The sequence below is a fragment of the Ictalurus furcatus genome, chromosome 22 (assembly GCF_023375685.1).
Source record: "Ictalurus furcatus strain D&B chromosome 22, Billie_1.0, whole genome shotgun sequence".
NCBI classification, from domain to species: Eukaryota; Metazoa; Chordata; class Actinopteri; order Siluriformes; family Ictaluridae; genus Ictalurus; species Ictalurus furcatus.
In genome coordinates this window covers 4498626-4513875 of record NC_071276.1, presented here as the reverse complement: position 1 = coordinate 4513875, position 15250 = coordinate 4498626, and the positions used below count along the sequence as shown (strand labels likewise).

At 39.6% G+C, this 15250-nt stretch overlaps 1 protein-coding gene across 1 annotated transcript in view; it reads left to right on the top strand.

The window, feature by feature from the left end:
* trpm6 (transient receptor potential cation channel, subfamily M, member 6) overlaps positions 1 to 15250 on the top strand; it is a 38711-nt gene that overhangs the window by 8858 nt on the left and 14603 nt on the right. Inside the window, exons 9-22 of the mRNA XM_053653766.1 lie at positions 1406 to 1580; positions 3468 to 3591; positions 5549 to 5621; positions 5747 to 5838; positions 5921 to 6055; positions 6551 to 6607; positions 6782 to 6922; positions 7911 to 8018; positions 9841 to 10106; positions 10357 to 10585; positions 11404 to 11559; positions 11927 to 12052; positions 12356 to 12484; positions 13916 to 14167. Of these exons, the coding sequence (XP_053509741.1) occupies positions 1406 to 1580; positions 3468 to 3591; positions 5549 to 5621; positions 5747 to 5838; positions 5921 to 6055; positions 6551 to 6607; positions 6782 to 6922; positions 7911 to 8018; positions 9841 to 10106; positions 10357 to 10585; positions 11404 to 11559; positions 11927 to 12052; positions 12356 to 12484; positions 13916 to 14167 (2063 nt within the window). The remainder of the gene's footprint in view (positions 1 to 1405; positions 1581 to 3467; positions 3592 to 5548; positions 5622 to 5746; positions 5839 to 5920; positions 6056 to 6550; positions 6608 to 6781; positions 6923 to 7910; positions 8019 to 9840; positions 10107 to 10356; positions 10586 to 11403; positions 11560 to 11926; positions 12053 to 12355; positions 12485 to 13915; positions 14168 to 15250) is intronic.

Here is a 15250-nt window from a genome sequence, read left to right as displayed (position 1 = left end):
GTGCACGTGCATGTGTTTTAAAAGGAGACTACTCTGTTAGCGGGTTGCTTAAGGGTTTATTGGATAATTAATGGCTCTTAGTTTCCAAAAGAGTTCTACTTGGAACCCTTTATAATAGGGAAACAGTTCGAACCATTAATCACCTCAGCAAGGGTAACTCTTAAGGGTTCAAAATTTTCTAAGTGTGAGGAAGAACACTAAATCCACCGGCAGTGGATACAACACAGTGAGTGTTCGTATGAATAGGATAAAACATCCCTTAAGCTGTGGATTCTTAAGAATCCAGATGTTGCTTAAGATTAAGATATTCATTAACCGAGAATCCTCAACAGTGAGTCTGTGTGTTAGGGATTTAACCTGAATACGAATACATTATTCCGCATGAACAGATAACGCGTTCTAAACTGAAACAAGTACAGATATGAAAAGGAGACTCACTATTCTGGGGGGTTTTATTGTCAAAGGTTTGCCAGGAAGGTTCACAAGGCATCTGGTTGAGACTAGAGGTGTGCATCGGAACTGGGACGCTAACTTTTCCAGCCTTTTGCTGCCCCTGTCCCAACTTTTTTGAGACGTATTGCGACCATCAAATTCAAAATTACCTTATATTTTTTCTGTAAAACCGTACCCATGTTCTATTGTGAATAACATATGGGTTTATGAGATTTGCAAAATCACTGAATTCTGTTTTTAATTGACATTTTACACAGTGTCCCAACTTTCTTGGAATTGGGGTTGTATGTGGGCAGGCACTGTATAAACATACAGGATTGAAAAAAGCAGTACTGTGAGTATTGTTGGGTTAAATTGAAATGCAGTTTTGGATATTTGGAGCACTAAACAGATACAGATACAGGTACAGTGTGTGTTAAGAATGGGTTGCTGGTGTAATGTACGTCTTTTTTGATAACACTTTGAACTCGTCACGTAGGAGAGAAGGACTTAAAAAAAACCTAGTCCAACTTGAAAGTATTCGTTCATTAAAGTTTTGTTTGCAAGATAATTCCGGCTGTAGGTTTTATCTAACAATAGCTAGCATTACCATATAGCTGCGCTAATCTGAAACTTGGGCACAACTCCTCGTAACCTTTAATAGAACTGAAGGAGGGATCAGGTGTTATTCAGATAAAATAATCAGAATTTCCTACATTGAGTTTATTTCCTTGGATACACTGTGAGTTCACGTAATCAGCTTTAGTTGGAGGAAAATCTCCTAAAATTCCCAGACCAATGTGAATGTTTTTACCCAGACAGAAAGTGGTAATTATTGGTGCTTATTTCCATGTGAAGTGAATGCAGGATTATATTGTTGTTTAAATTGTATGTGTTTGGAATATGTATGTATTTTTGTCTGATATGTTTGCATGCATGCATGTATGTATGTATTTTTATTTTTTCTTCCCAGGACTGGTTCAGAGAGTTCCCCTGGTGTGTGTGGTCGTTGAGGGGGGTCCTGCAGTGCTCTCCACAGTGCTGGATTATGTGAGCAGGTCTCCTCCTGTGCCCGTCATTGTGTTTGAGGGCACCGGCCGTGCTGCAGACCTGCTGTCTCTCATCCACAAACAGACAGCAGAGGACAGGTGGGGTTCAGAAAATATCACACTTTGAACCATAAGTCAGATTAACATAACTATGTCTTAGATATGTAGTAGGTATTTTACAAACCGGGAATATTTGTAAAGGTCCAGTTATAGAACAGTTATAAAACCACACGGTCTTTCGGAGGAAACGTTAAACTGAGGTCCCGACTCTCTGTGGTCATTAAAAAAATCCCCCATTGGTCCTTCACTATCATGGCCCCCAAATAATCTCCATCTCTGAACTGGCTACATCACTCTCCTCTCCTCTCCACCAATAGCTGGTGTGTGGTGGGCGTTCTGGTGCACTATGGCTGCCGTCGCATCATCCAGGTGGATGCTACACACTGGTGGTGGTTGAGGAGATCCCCCCCAATCATATGTAAAGTGCTTTGAGTATCTAGAAAAGTGCTATATAAATGTAAGGAATTATTATTATATAAAATTTACCAAGTTGGGCTGATAAATGAACTCAAAGGTTGGTTTACTTTGACTGATATACTATACTGTTATAAAACAAACACAGTCTGTCATGTTTTAGTATAAAATTTAATAAATTATCAAACAATAATCAACAGTTAGGGAAATTTCTGTCTAATATCCTGCATTTATATATATATATATATATATATATATATATATATATATATATATATATATATATATATACACACACACATGTTCATATATATGTATATATGAACATGTGTACAGTGGCAGTGAAAAAAAAACCCCTGAGATATGAGTTTACTACTACAGTTTAAGAGGAGACAAGATTTAGATTAATTTTCTCTAAAATTCAGAAAAGCAATTGATGTGAAAATGGTTGTTTATAACAAATTGTTGTTTATACCTGTATTTTCTCCCTGAGGGATGCAGCTCAAATTTCTGCATGTTATGCAATCCTGCCGGCAGGATAGCCAGTCTGATGGGGTCATAACATGTAATGGGCTGAAATTTCCAGAAAAATTTCCGGTCTGCAAATGCATGGGGAAAACATCTGCAATGAAAATAGTTTTTTCATTTTTTTGTTTGTATTTCAATTAAAAACATTTGTGGATTTTTAAAAAATATATAAAAAAAATTATTTGCATTGTCCAGGACAGTAGCCTGCATCACTGATTTGTGAAATGTTACAGTATCACTGTATATTACATTTGAATTAATTGTCCCATTTTGTTTACTGAGTTTATTTGAAGTACATAATGTAGAACTGTATCTATACAGGCACCAATGCTTTGTTTGGTCTTTGGAAAATATCCACCCTGAACTGCTTGCATAATAATCTTTAAAATGAACATGTGGTCTTTATTATTATATAATAAAAATTCAGAGTTTACTTTTTTTTTTTAGTTCAAGCTTCTTTCCCAGACATGTTGGTCTATTTTCACTTGGCTTAATAGTTTCCTACATTACCCTCAATGCCATCTAGCTATCATTTGATAGGGGTTCAGTAAGATTTACCCTTCGGTTCGTCTCAGTCTAAAGAGAAGGATGCAGCAGCTTTTCAGTCCTTTAGTCTGTTTGCTTTGCTCTAAGAGATCGGCTTCCAAAGCCTCAACATTCATGCTAATACCGCCGTCAGGGTCATCACACTCGTCAACTAATAGATTACTAACATGCCGAGTCGAGTCTCTGCCGTCAAATAGCTGCATTGCATTCTGGGATTTTGAGTCCAGCATTTGCTGGAGCTTTCTCAAGCTGTTCCCAATTACTTGAACCTTACCTAAAAAATGTAAACATATTTTTTCATAAGTATCCACTTCATATCATCATAATTGCTTTTAAGAGAAACTCATTACACAAGCCCAGTCAGTGGAAACCGAGCGATGCGAACCTTTGACCGTTCACTTTCCCTGAAATGGATAAATGTTTATTTATGTTCACTAGGGAGCTGGATGTGAATATAAAGGAGGATTTCCTGCAACGCATTGAGAATGTATTTGGTGTGGCGAGAACGAAGGCGTATCAGTTCTTCACCCTGCTTAAACATTGCATGGAGCACAGAGATGCGGTGAGTAACCAGGAAATGGACCTTTTAACTATTCATTTCTTCACAAAGTTTAAATGTGTTAGGAAGTACGTAAAAAAAAAAATAACTGTGAAAATGGAGCATTGGGCAAGATTTGTCAAAAAGAATAAAAGTTTAGGTCACATTTTCTCTTTGAGCCCACCCACATTCCCAACTATGTGCACAAAGCTTCGCCCTCAGAACCTTGCTTGTGGTGGCGAGAGTTAGCATGCTAAGTATCCATCCGTTTTCCTGGAGCCTATCCCAGGGAACTCGGGGCCGGAGGTGGGGGACACCCTGGATGGGGTGCCAACCCATCGCAGGGCACAATCACACACACGTTCACACACCCAATTTTAAAACGCATATCTTTGGACTGTGGGAGGAAACCGGAGCACCTGGAGGAAACCCCCAAAGCACTGGGAGAATATGCAAACTCCACTCACACAGGGCACAGATTACAACCCGTCCCGAACCTGACACCTTGGCACTCACAATTCTGTATCTTTACATCTTATACATAAGGTTAGACATACAGTTAAATGGAGGGTAGACCTGCAGATACTAGGAAATAATTACAAAGCAACTTTTTAGTTTCGCTCAATCTAAGAATATATTTAAAATTCAGACAAGTCCATGTTTAGCTGATTTTTGAGTTTTTGAATAGTTGTCGACTAACAATGCATAAGGGTTTAGTGTGTCCATAAGTAAATTGAAGGTTTTTTTTTCTTTTCTACCTTTTCTGCTGCTCTGAATCGTTTCTCTTTATCTGTATAACTTATCTCAACATATAATATCTCCCCTGATTATCATTAGCAAACTCCAGTGCTCTCATTACGACCTGGTGGTCTCTTTCTCTCTCTTTGTGTTCCTTCTCGTGTTCTCTCTTGTTGTGTCTGCATGTTGGATATCTCGCCAGGTGCATCTGCGTCATCGTACTTACTGTCCTTTTTCTTCTCTGTGTCTCTCACTAGCACTACAGGGTTAAATATTTAATAGTATAGTTTTGAAAACCTCTAATCCGTGTGAAGTCCTAATGGACCCGATGTGTTCTGTGAGTGGAACGTTCAAGAATGAAATGAATTCAAAAGCTCTATGGATGTATAACAGGCAGAAAATGAATGCACATGTTTATGTAATGATGGAAAGTTTACGTTCACAAAATAAATCTGTGATGGATCACGAAAGACTTGAAAACTAGAATATGTACCAAAGCTACCGGATTGCTGTTCTGTGTAGTTTTGGCGACTCCTTGGCCTTATTTTAATCATGTCTCATGTTTCATCATCTTATCACATGTTTCAGTCTAACAGTTTATTTTTGCTTTATCGTTGTTTTTGCCTTTTCACATCCTCCCATCACTCTCTACCTGTGTGTTTGTTGGTAAATAGTAGCTGTCTGTGTCAGCTTTGAATGCAGTTCTCTGGTGTCTATGGCTTTGGATCATATGCATCAGTCTCACAGCCCAAACAATGACTGAGAAAATTGTTGACTTACAAACAGTGGATAGAAAACACATTATCTGTGTGTGTTTATGGTGCGTTTTGTAATGTGTGTATTCATATTCATCCATCCAGCCATGCTGTAGGATTTGTGAATAGAAAATGGTCAAATTCAGCCCCGTGTGCGTTGCGTTGTGTTCATTCATTTTTCATTACGGAACGATATGCATATGAGATGCGCAACTAAAAACGAAAATAAAAGTCAAATTTCTGTCCTTGTTTTTCCATTTTTGTTTCAAAACTTAAAAAGAAAAAGAGCTCTGTTATTTTATTGTTATTTTTTTTTTGCTCAGCATGTCCAATCTACCTTCAGAACCCTAAAGCGTTGTTTGGACTTGTTTTTAAAGAGAGTTTTTGCAGGCTAACAGCTTGGAAAAACCATAACATTGTACTACACTTATATTATTTATAAGTTTTGGCATGCGTTTACATTAACTGACCTGTGTTTTTCATTTCAGATCACCATTTTTGACTCGGAATCAGAGGACCACTTGGAAGCAGATGTGGCTATTTTGACAGCTTCACTAAGAGGTATTGGAAACACAGTTCAGTTCTCAAAAGAACACCACTTTCGCTCAACTGTGCAAACATAGTCTTAGTGTATATGGTTTTAACTGTTCATCTTTATGTTAACCCGTGATGCATTCTGTTACCAGGCACACCAGCAGAGAAATTAAGCATTACACTGGCATGGGACAGAGCTGATATTGCTCAGCAACATGTACTGGTGTATGGACACGACTGGAAGGTGCGGTATGACATATAATATAATGTAATAGCGTGATGTGATAAGGGTTGTGCTAGTGCAGTGCTGTGGTGGTGTGTTTAAGGTGGGGGCCCTGGAGCATGCCATGCTGAACGCTTTGCTGATGGACCGTGTCAGTTTTGTGAAGCTGCTCATTGAGAACGGCGTGACCATGAAGCACTTCCTGACAGTATCTCGCCTGGAGGAGCTCTATAACATGGTAACATGTCAGATACATTTCGGTTGCTTTTACTTATTCTGTAGGGGTTCCATCGGCCAATCAACTAGCTGACCAATACGTTCACAGAAGTTGTCGTCGTGGAGTTATTGACTATTTAGTGTGGTGCAAGAATTCAGTGGTTATTTGTTAGTCTTAAAATCTTTCATCCTAGATGAAGCAAATCTACCGTTTTCTGCTCACTCGGTAGTTTTGATAATAAAATCCTTGCAGTGTAGCGTAAGGAATTCAGTCGTGACCAGAGCTGTGCATTGCTGTAGCATTTGGTACACCAACAATCCCAATTAACTAGTGTAGAGCGATGAATGTCATCTGACTAATGCAGATCCAGACTTGTTTTCAGACACCACTGATGTCAGACTTGAACATGATGTTTCAAATCTCATGATGAGATGTTCTACAGATACAGAAGCTGTGCTTTTACTCTCAACATCAAATCCAGATCTATTCATTACAAATTGTTTCTTCCCTTCACAGCAGCACCAAGGCTCCTCAGATCACTTCTTACGCCATATCATTGAGGATTCCAAAAAGGTAGGAGTTCAATAAAACATCAGTTAAAGCTACCTTCAGTGTATTTCAGAAATGTTGTCCCAGGATACTAACATGACTTGTATACTTGTGATGCCAAATTTAGTACGAGTGATTATTACCTTGTTTAGAGATCACCACTAAATGTTATTTATTTTGCCTGTGTGTCATCTGTAGTGTCGACTTCCTGGGAGATATAAGATCACTCTGATTGATATCGGCATGGTGATTGAATATTTGATAGGAGGAGCTTATCAGAGCACATACAGGAGCAAGAGCTTCAAAGCTGAATATAACAGAATTCATAGTGAACTGAAGGTCTGTCCATAAACAACACATCACTCTACGTACAACCTACTTAACCTACTCAACCTTCATTAATAGATAAGTTATGCACACTTAGTAAGGACATTTGTAATGGCAGACATTCCCTCTGTAACCTTCTCAGGAGTTCTGATAGGTTACACTGGTAACCTTACATTCTGTTTCACCTCTCTTAACTTTTAGGGTGGCGTTTCAACACCGGGATACTAACCCAATTATATATAACCCAATTTCTTAGAGATTTGACCCTTTCTAGGAGTCTTTGCTGCCCAGCGAATTGGAAATCAGCTTCAGTCTTTTGGACACTCCTCCGTGAGCTCTCTCTCTCTGTCTCTCTCTGTGACTTCTATTCCAACATCTGATGCTCAGCCGTTCGTTCTCTTTAAGATAGATTACAAGCTCTTGTCCTGGTATTTTGCTCTCAGCATCATCCATCATTATTACAGGTAGCATCCTTCATAGGCTGTGGCGCTTTGCTTATCTCTGATTCCCAACTAGCATTTAGACTCACTAAATGAGTTTGCAAGGATGTACCTTCCGTACATTGAAGGTTCAAATCCTGATAATGCCACAGCGAGCCATGGCTGGGAGTCCAAGAGAGCAAAATTGGTCGTGCTGTCAGGGAGCGAGGGGTGGCATATGCTCTCTCCCATATCACTCACAGCGACACTAGCCAGTCATGTGCATCTGTGAGCTCATGCATGCAAAAAAAGATTTATAAGCACAATTTATCATTAAACTCTACAGTGCTTTGACCCTTATAGATTTGTTTTCAGGTGCACTTAAATTACGTAAATTACATACATCGTATTTACAGGTATTGTTTGCCATTATAACCCCACGTTTGACTGTTTCGATTACCACATATCCAGATATTTCACATATCATGAATATCAGGGTTATATAGTCATCCATGTTATAATTCATAACATGCCATAGATGTAATAGAACTGTTTTATTGAGCTGTTGCCATGTTGGCTAGGAAGGCAGTCAGGAGCATTCAGCATCCAGAAGGACTGGCGAAGAGCCAGCTGAGTCAAATGAACCACATCCTCAATTCTACAGAACCGCACATCCTTACAGACGCACGGTCAGTCAAAAAAACATAAAATAAATAATAAATCCTCACTGTGAATCACAGGCATAATAATCAAATATATATTTTTTTAATTAAGTCAATGAAACAATCACTTAATTTGTTTGTTTGTTGTAATGCGTGACAAGAAAAAGTCTGAGAAAATAAAAAATACTTCTACCTTGTCTGGAACTACAACCCCAATTTCAAAAAAGTTGGGACAGTATGGAAAATGCAAAAAAAAAAAAAATGCCGATGCTGATAATAGCTTGGCTGGTCCTTTTCCTCTTTGGCCTGGAGAATACGACGGCTGTATTGTCCAAAAACTATTTGAAATGTCGACTCGTCAGACCACAAAACACGATTCTACTGTGCTACTGTCCATCTCAGATGAGACCGAGCCCAGAGAAGTGGGCGGAGCTTCTGGACAGTGTTTATGTACGGCTTCTGCTTTGCATAGTAAAGCCTTAACTTGCATCTGTGGATGCAGCGACGAATGGTGTCGACTAACAAAGGTTTACCAAAGTATTCCTGAGCCCATATCAGGATATCCATTGCAGACTCGTGACGGTTTTTAAGAGAGTGATGTCTGAGGGATCAGAGATCACGGGCATTCAGAAGCGGTTTTTGGAAGTGGTTTTCGGCCTGGCCCTTTACGCACCGAGATTTGAACGGATTCCTTGAATCTTTTAGTTATATTGTGTGCCGTAGAAGGTGAAATGTCCGAAATCCTACCAATTTGTCTTTGGGGAATGTTGTTTTCAAAGTGTTGGATTATTTGCTGATGCATCTATAGGCAGATTGGTGAGCCTTGACCCATCCTTTCTCTTGAAGGACTAGGCTTTTTTTTTGGAGGCTCCTTATATACTATAATTAGATGATGTCCTCACCTGTTTCACATCACCTTCTTATTTCAACATGTTACATTACTATTAGTCCTAAATTGCCCCTGTCCCAACTTTTTTGGAGCGTGTTGCATGCATCAATTTCAAAATAAACGTTTATTTTCAAAAAACTATGCAGTTGTATAGGTAAAATACCTTGTCTTTATAAGTTTTTGTTTAAATACAAGTCACATCACTTTACAAACCACTCCTCTTTGTTTTTGTTAGCATTTTCCATACTGTCCCAACTTTTTTGGAGTTGGGGTTGTATAATAATTACCTGATGACACAGACAGATGGGCTGAAGGTCTGGGTCTAAACCATGGTAGGTACAGGGCCTAACACTGGCACAGGATCAGGAACTGGGAAAAACACCAAGGCATGAGGAATAGCAGAGACTAATACATCACAGATTGATCAAAATTGATCAATGGGATTGAGGTCAGAGCTCTGTGCAAGCCACTCAAGATCTTCCCACCAAGCTTGGCAAAGCATGTCTTCATGGAGTTTGCTTTGCACACAGTGGCATTGTCATGCTGGAATATTTTGGGGTCTCTTTGTTCCAGTGAATGGAAATCTTAAATCTCCAGTAGAAGACATTCTAGAAAATGTCTGCAGTGTTCTTCAAACCTTGTAGCAACCATCTGGGGGAAGGCCCACATATGGTTGTGATGGTCAGGTGTCCACATACATTTGGCCATGTAGTGTAGTTCTGGGTTCAGGGTTCTGGAGCTCCAGGGTGGGTTACTACAGTAGGTACAATTTCAGGTTGTGGGTATTGGGAAACTGGCAGAGATGCTCAAACAACAATGAGTGTGACTATTAACATCCGATAAGCCATTTCAGAGGTCAGAGATCATCAGTGTAGTAGGGGAAGCAGAGACCAGTGCAGGCAGAGGTACTGCATAAATAAAAGTTCTTCATATGTATGTATTTTTTCTTTTATGCTCTAGATGAAATCAGAATCTGTGCCCAATAATGTGGAGGAAGAGGAGGCAGAGCTGGGCGGCTCATCCCTGTTTGCCTATAGTTTCAATGACCTGTTTGTGTGGGCAGTATTGAAGCGGCGGCAGCAGTTGGCACTCTTTCTGTGGCAGCATGGCGTGCAGGCCATGGCCAGAGCTGTGGTGGCATGCAGGCTGTACCAGGCCATGGCCAGCGAAGCTAAGGAAAGCAACATGGATGACAGCATTATCGACGAGCTCAGGAAATATTCTCTGTCAGTCTCTGCTTTTTTTTTTTTTTTTACACTGTATACCAATGTAAAATAAATATACTGGTTTGTTGGATATTTAGGAGAGATTTATAAATGAACCATGCTCAAAGTAAATATTGCCAAGGCTGTCACAGTTTTAACTTTGAAGAATGTGGCATTAAGACACAAGGTGTGATTAAAATCTGAAGATTGATTTGACTGTTCCCTCAAATCAAATCAAAAGTGCTATGTCTGTGTGTATCTTTTCTTCAAGAGAGTTTGGCCAGCTTGCTGTGGATCTACTGGACAAGGCCTTCAAGGAGAATGAGCGCATGGCCATGAAGCTGCTGACCTGGGAGATGACAGATTGGAGCAACTTCACCTGTCTGCAGATGGCAGTGGCCTCGGGCCACGTTCCCTTCGTGGTTCACTCATGTACCCAGATGCTCCTCACCGACTTGTGGATGGGCCGCTTGAACATGAGGAAGAACTCCTGGTTAAAGGTGTTGACTATGGTGTTGGTCTTTGAATGTATTCTTGTCTTAAGTCTATGATGTTCTTTATGGTCGGACATGAAGGATTAGTAGTATCATAAAAGCTAATGTAACATACAAACTTCTCTGCACACACTCTTTTGTTGGCCTTTGGGTTCAGAATATTAATAAAATAATTAGTGAGGAAAATGATCAACTGTAAAGAACAAGGTGAACATTGTAGAGACAGAAATTAAATACCAAATGGTACCTTTCCTTGTCACTGGGGAGGTACCCTTAATGGTACATCATTTGTACCTTTAGTGTGTGTCTTTTACCTGGTAAAGTGAATGTAGTGTACCTTTAAAAATTATTTACGGTACATAACTTGACATTAAGAACCACTCTTGTACCTTTAATTGGCTTTTAAAGTAATGTTTTAAAGGTACACTAAGTAAAAGATGCACACTAAAGATGCAAAAGATGGTCAGAAAGGTATAGTTGGTAACCTGTTTTTTAACAGAAAGTGTAGCATACCAAACTCATCAACAAATGATTGTTTATTGGAGAATGAATGTAGATGAAAATCCAAATTCCACAATATCAGTGCTAACCTCTTTGTCAGTATAAATGCGTTTTAGTGCTCTTTTCCAATGAACAAACGAATTGTACACATTTATTGGACATACTTATTATTCACAGCTCTACTAAAGACAAGGACTGTTATCAATTTTTGTATTTTTAAAGTCTGCTACTGTCCTATAAAAAAATGATAGAGACATTTTCAATGCAAAATATTTTGTTTGTGCCATTAGAGAGTCAAAATGATTCCATTTCTTTGAGCACAGATCATTGTGGCTATCCTGCTCCCTGTGGGCATCCAGATGCTGGAGTTTAAGAGCAAGGCTGAGATGTCCCATGTGCCTCAGAGTCAAGAGGCCCTGCAGTTTGGAAGGGACACTGAGAGCTTAGGAGAGCCAGAAACTGAAGACGTGATGCAAGCGGTGGGAGAAACATCTCATAATTGTTTTTCACTCTTCTCGTAAAGAGTAGGGGTATAATCCCAGTGTCCTGGCGAAACTCCCCCCACTGGCCTTTATCTATCATGGCCCCCTAATAATCCCCAATCCCTGAATTGGCTTCATCACTCTCCTCTCCTCTCCACCAATAGCTGGTGTGTGGTGGGTGTTCTAGTGCACTATGGGTGTCGTTGCATCATCCAGGTGGATGCTACACACTGGCGGTGGTTGAGGAGACCCCCCCGTGTGCCTAAAAAAGCGCTTTATAAATCTAAGGAATTATTATTATTATTATTATTATTATTAATTATTGATTGCTACATATGTGGTGGTGGTTTGCTCTATTCTGAAGAATGAGAGTGATGCAGAGAGAGGGAGGAGCCATGTTAAGCACAGGCTCGTTGTATGGTGGCTACCATGGTCCAGGACGCTCTATGACTTTTACAATGCGCCTGTGGTCAAATTCTGGGTCCACACAGTAAGTCTCCTACTTCTTACCTAAGATAACTCCTCTCTCTCGCTCTCTCTCTCTCTTGCTCTCTCTCTCTCTCACTTTCACTTTTTGTTCTGCCTGTCTATATTCTATATTTGTATTTCTAATATTTGTCATATTCCACTTCTTTATCCCAGTTATATACCCTAGGTCCATCTTCTGTCTTCTTCTTTTTCTCTCTTTTTCTGAACCACACTGTTGATCTATGTCTACATCTTTTATCTTACCCTTCCCCTTTTTCTTGGTCTGTGTCTCTGAGTTTCAGTGTTTGTTGTGTGTTGTTTGTAGATGTCCTACCTGACGTTCCTTGCGCTTTTCTCCTACACGGTGTTGGTGAAAATGGAGCCAAGACCCAGTGTCCCAGAATGGCTGGTCTTTGTCTACATCTCATCCACAGCTGTAGACAAGATCAGGGAGGTGAGTCTGAAGCAGAATGCTTCATTATTACCTTTAGGTGGCTGGGATTATTATTGTTCCATTCGCATGCTTTTACACACACTGTGTTCTACAAGAAAAAGTAGCCGATATGGCCATCTCGACATTGTTGGTGATATTATGCCTCCTTGGTGGTCTGTCTGTAGTTCTTCCACAGCCTATGAGGCATGCTTCTCTCATCACGGTTCTCACTGTGCTACAATTAGGGCAAGGCTTTGTACTGTAAGTGCTTTGATCATGTCCATCATTCAACATCACCGGGGCTTGGAAGAACAAACAGCTTGCAAATTAGAGGCTACAGGAGAAAGTGGAAACAAGGTCACGGTCATGTGGTGATGACTTTGCTATTAGCACATTGCCAGAAAATGAGGATGATGGAAAACTTTACTAGTTTTTGAATGTAAGGGAGTACAACTTAGGATTATAAGGTCTGACAATCTGACTATTATTTGATGTTTTGATCCTCAAAAAGTTCAGTTCAGGTACAACCTTCTAACTTTATATCCTTTATACATTTATTTTTACGGTGTGAAACATCTCAGACACATTCACCGACATGCGACATATAACAGAATAAAACGTGATGGTTTTAATTGTTTGAATTCATTTCATTATTTCTCTCTATTTCTTATTTTATTTTCATTATTATCAGCGCTACCTTTAAAAAAAAAAAGCACTCAGTGGGAATGAAATGTGTTTTACTCTTCTGGCTTCCTTCGGTGTCCCAAGCTGTTAAAAAATAAACTGAAGGCCCACTTTATCTGTTTTGCTGGAATCAAAGGTCTTCTCTTATCTCGATACCAGTTTTCCCCAAGGGACTGTTTTTCTACTTACGTCTGTATGTCTCGGAGGTGTAAATTAGCAGCGGTGCTAATCATTCACCCAACGCGATTGTTTACAGTGCGCTTAAAACGTGACAATCACCGAGGCTGTTCAAACTAAAATATGCACAAGTCCGATTTTATTGTGAGAAAAGCACCGAGAAGTTACGAGAAAATGAAACATTGATCTTGTGGGCTGGAACAGTTTAGCTACATTTCAAGCTGCTTGTCAATGTTTGATGACATTTTTCATTCCATAACGTCAGACACATAAAGACACCTGTTGACCAAAGAGAGAGAGAGAGAAAAAAAGCTTTTACAGTCTTCCCTGCCCCAAAAGCACACTTGGTTTGATTCTCAGGCTAGAAAATGCATTTGGAATTTTATTTATTGGTGCTCGTAATGTAACATAAAACAGCACATTTTTTAAATTGTAAATTGCAGCTTTTCAGCTAGCTCTCAGTCACAGACACACGCACACGCTCAGCTCACTGTCAAGAGAAAACATATAGACATTGGAAGTAAACTACAGACCCTAAAAAAACCTGCCGAATGTTTTCTACCCTGTGAAAATGTACTCTCTGTTATCCAGGTGTCTGTGTCTGAGCCAAAACAGTTCAGCAAAAAGCTGAAAATGTGGTTCAGCGAATACTGGAACATGAATGACTTTGTCGCCATCATTCTGTTTTTCACGGGCATGGTGCTGCGCTGGCAGACTGGTCTAATTCACACAGCGGGGCGCATCACTTACTGCCTGGACATCATTTTTTGGTTTGTGCGTTTACTAGACCTGTTGGCCATTAACCAGCAAGCCGGACCCTACCTCATCATGATTTCCAACATGGTATGTTTTCATTTTTCATTTCACTGATACTGTCCCAAAGGACAATTTTGACATGCACCAAAAGACACCATCAGTACACATTTTTTTGGTACCTCATCTAGCTAATGAATGCAGTTAATTTCAAATCAACTAGCTATTATTATAAAGAATGAATAATCCTAGTAGCGTAAGTGCGGAAGCATGGATGTGACGTGTGTGTGTGGGTTTCATGGCTATTATTTAAACAGCTAAATAAAATGGCTAAATAATAAGTCATTTACTCATTATCAGGGATGCACCGAAATGAAAATTCTTGGCCAAAGCCGAAACCAAACACGTTTTTTCGCATTTTTTTCCATTTATTTTACCATTTTTTTCACCATTGCATAAATTAAATAGTCAAAATGTGCTTTTTACTGTTTTGTCTTGCTTTTCAAAGAAAATAATCCATTACAAAAACTACAATTTCAAAATATTTATTTAACACTGAACATTTTTTTTTCATTCCAGCAGGCATAGGCTACCAACAAGGCACAGTATAACTTTAAATAAATAAAGGAGTAAAATAAAAATATTTTGATGTGGTCATCTTTGAGCCCCCCTTGAATAGCCGATGTTAGGCCTATAACTGACTGCTGGAAGAATGTAACACTCTGTAGCCGACAACAAAAAAGTGCATTAAAAAGTGCATTGACAAGAGTGCAAAAAATGGTTCTATTTGGTTCTATATGGCTGATTATATTGGGGATATATACCGCTCGCGTCCCTGTACACCTCGCGGAGTATTATAGTAGATATAGTATAGTTAGATACGTTGTTAATGTTGTCAACATCTGTAGAGCATGTGCTTGTGCACGTAGCTCGTGCATGCGCGCGCCCCCTCATCGCTCTGAGCACGCTGCCGGAAGTGGAGGTCGTGAAATTCGCGCGTCTCACTCTGGTTGCTAGGCTATTTGGTCGCGTCATCAAACACGTCATTGTTCGGTCAAATTTATTCGGCCTTTTCACTTATTCAACCGAACATCGAAAGTGCCTTTTTTTTTGCTATTTCCGGCCGAATAATTTCGGTTGACGAACATCCGGTGCATCCCTACTCATTATCGG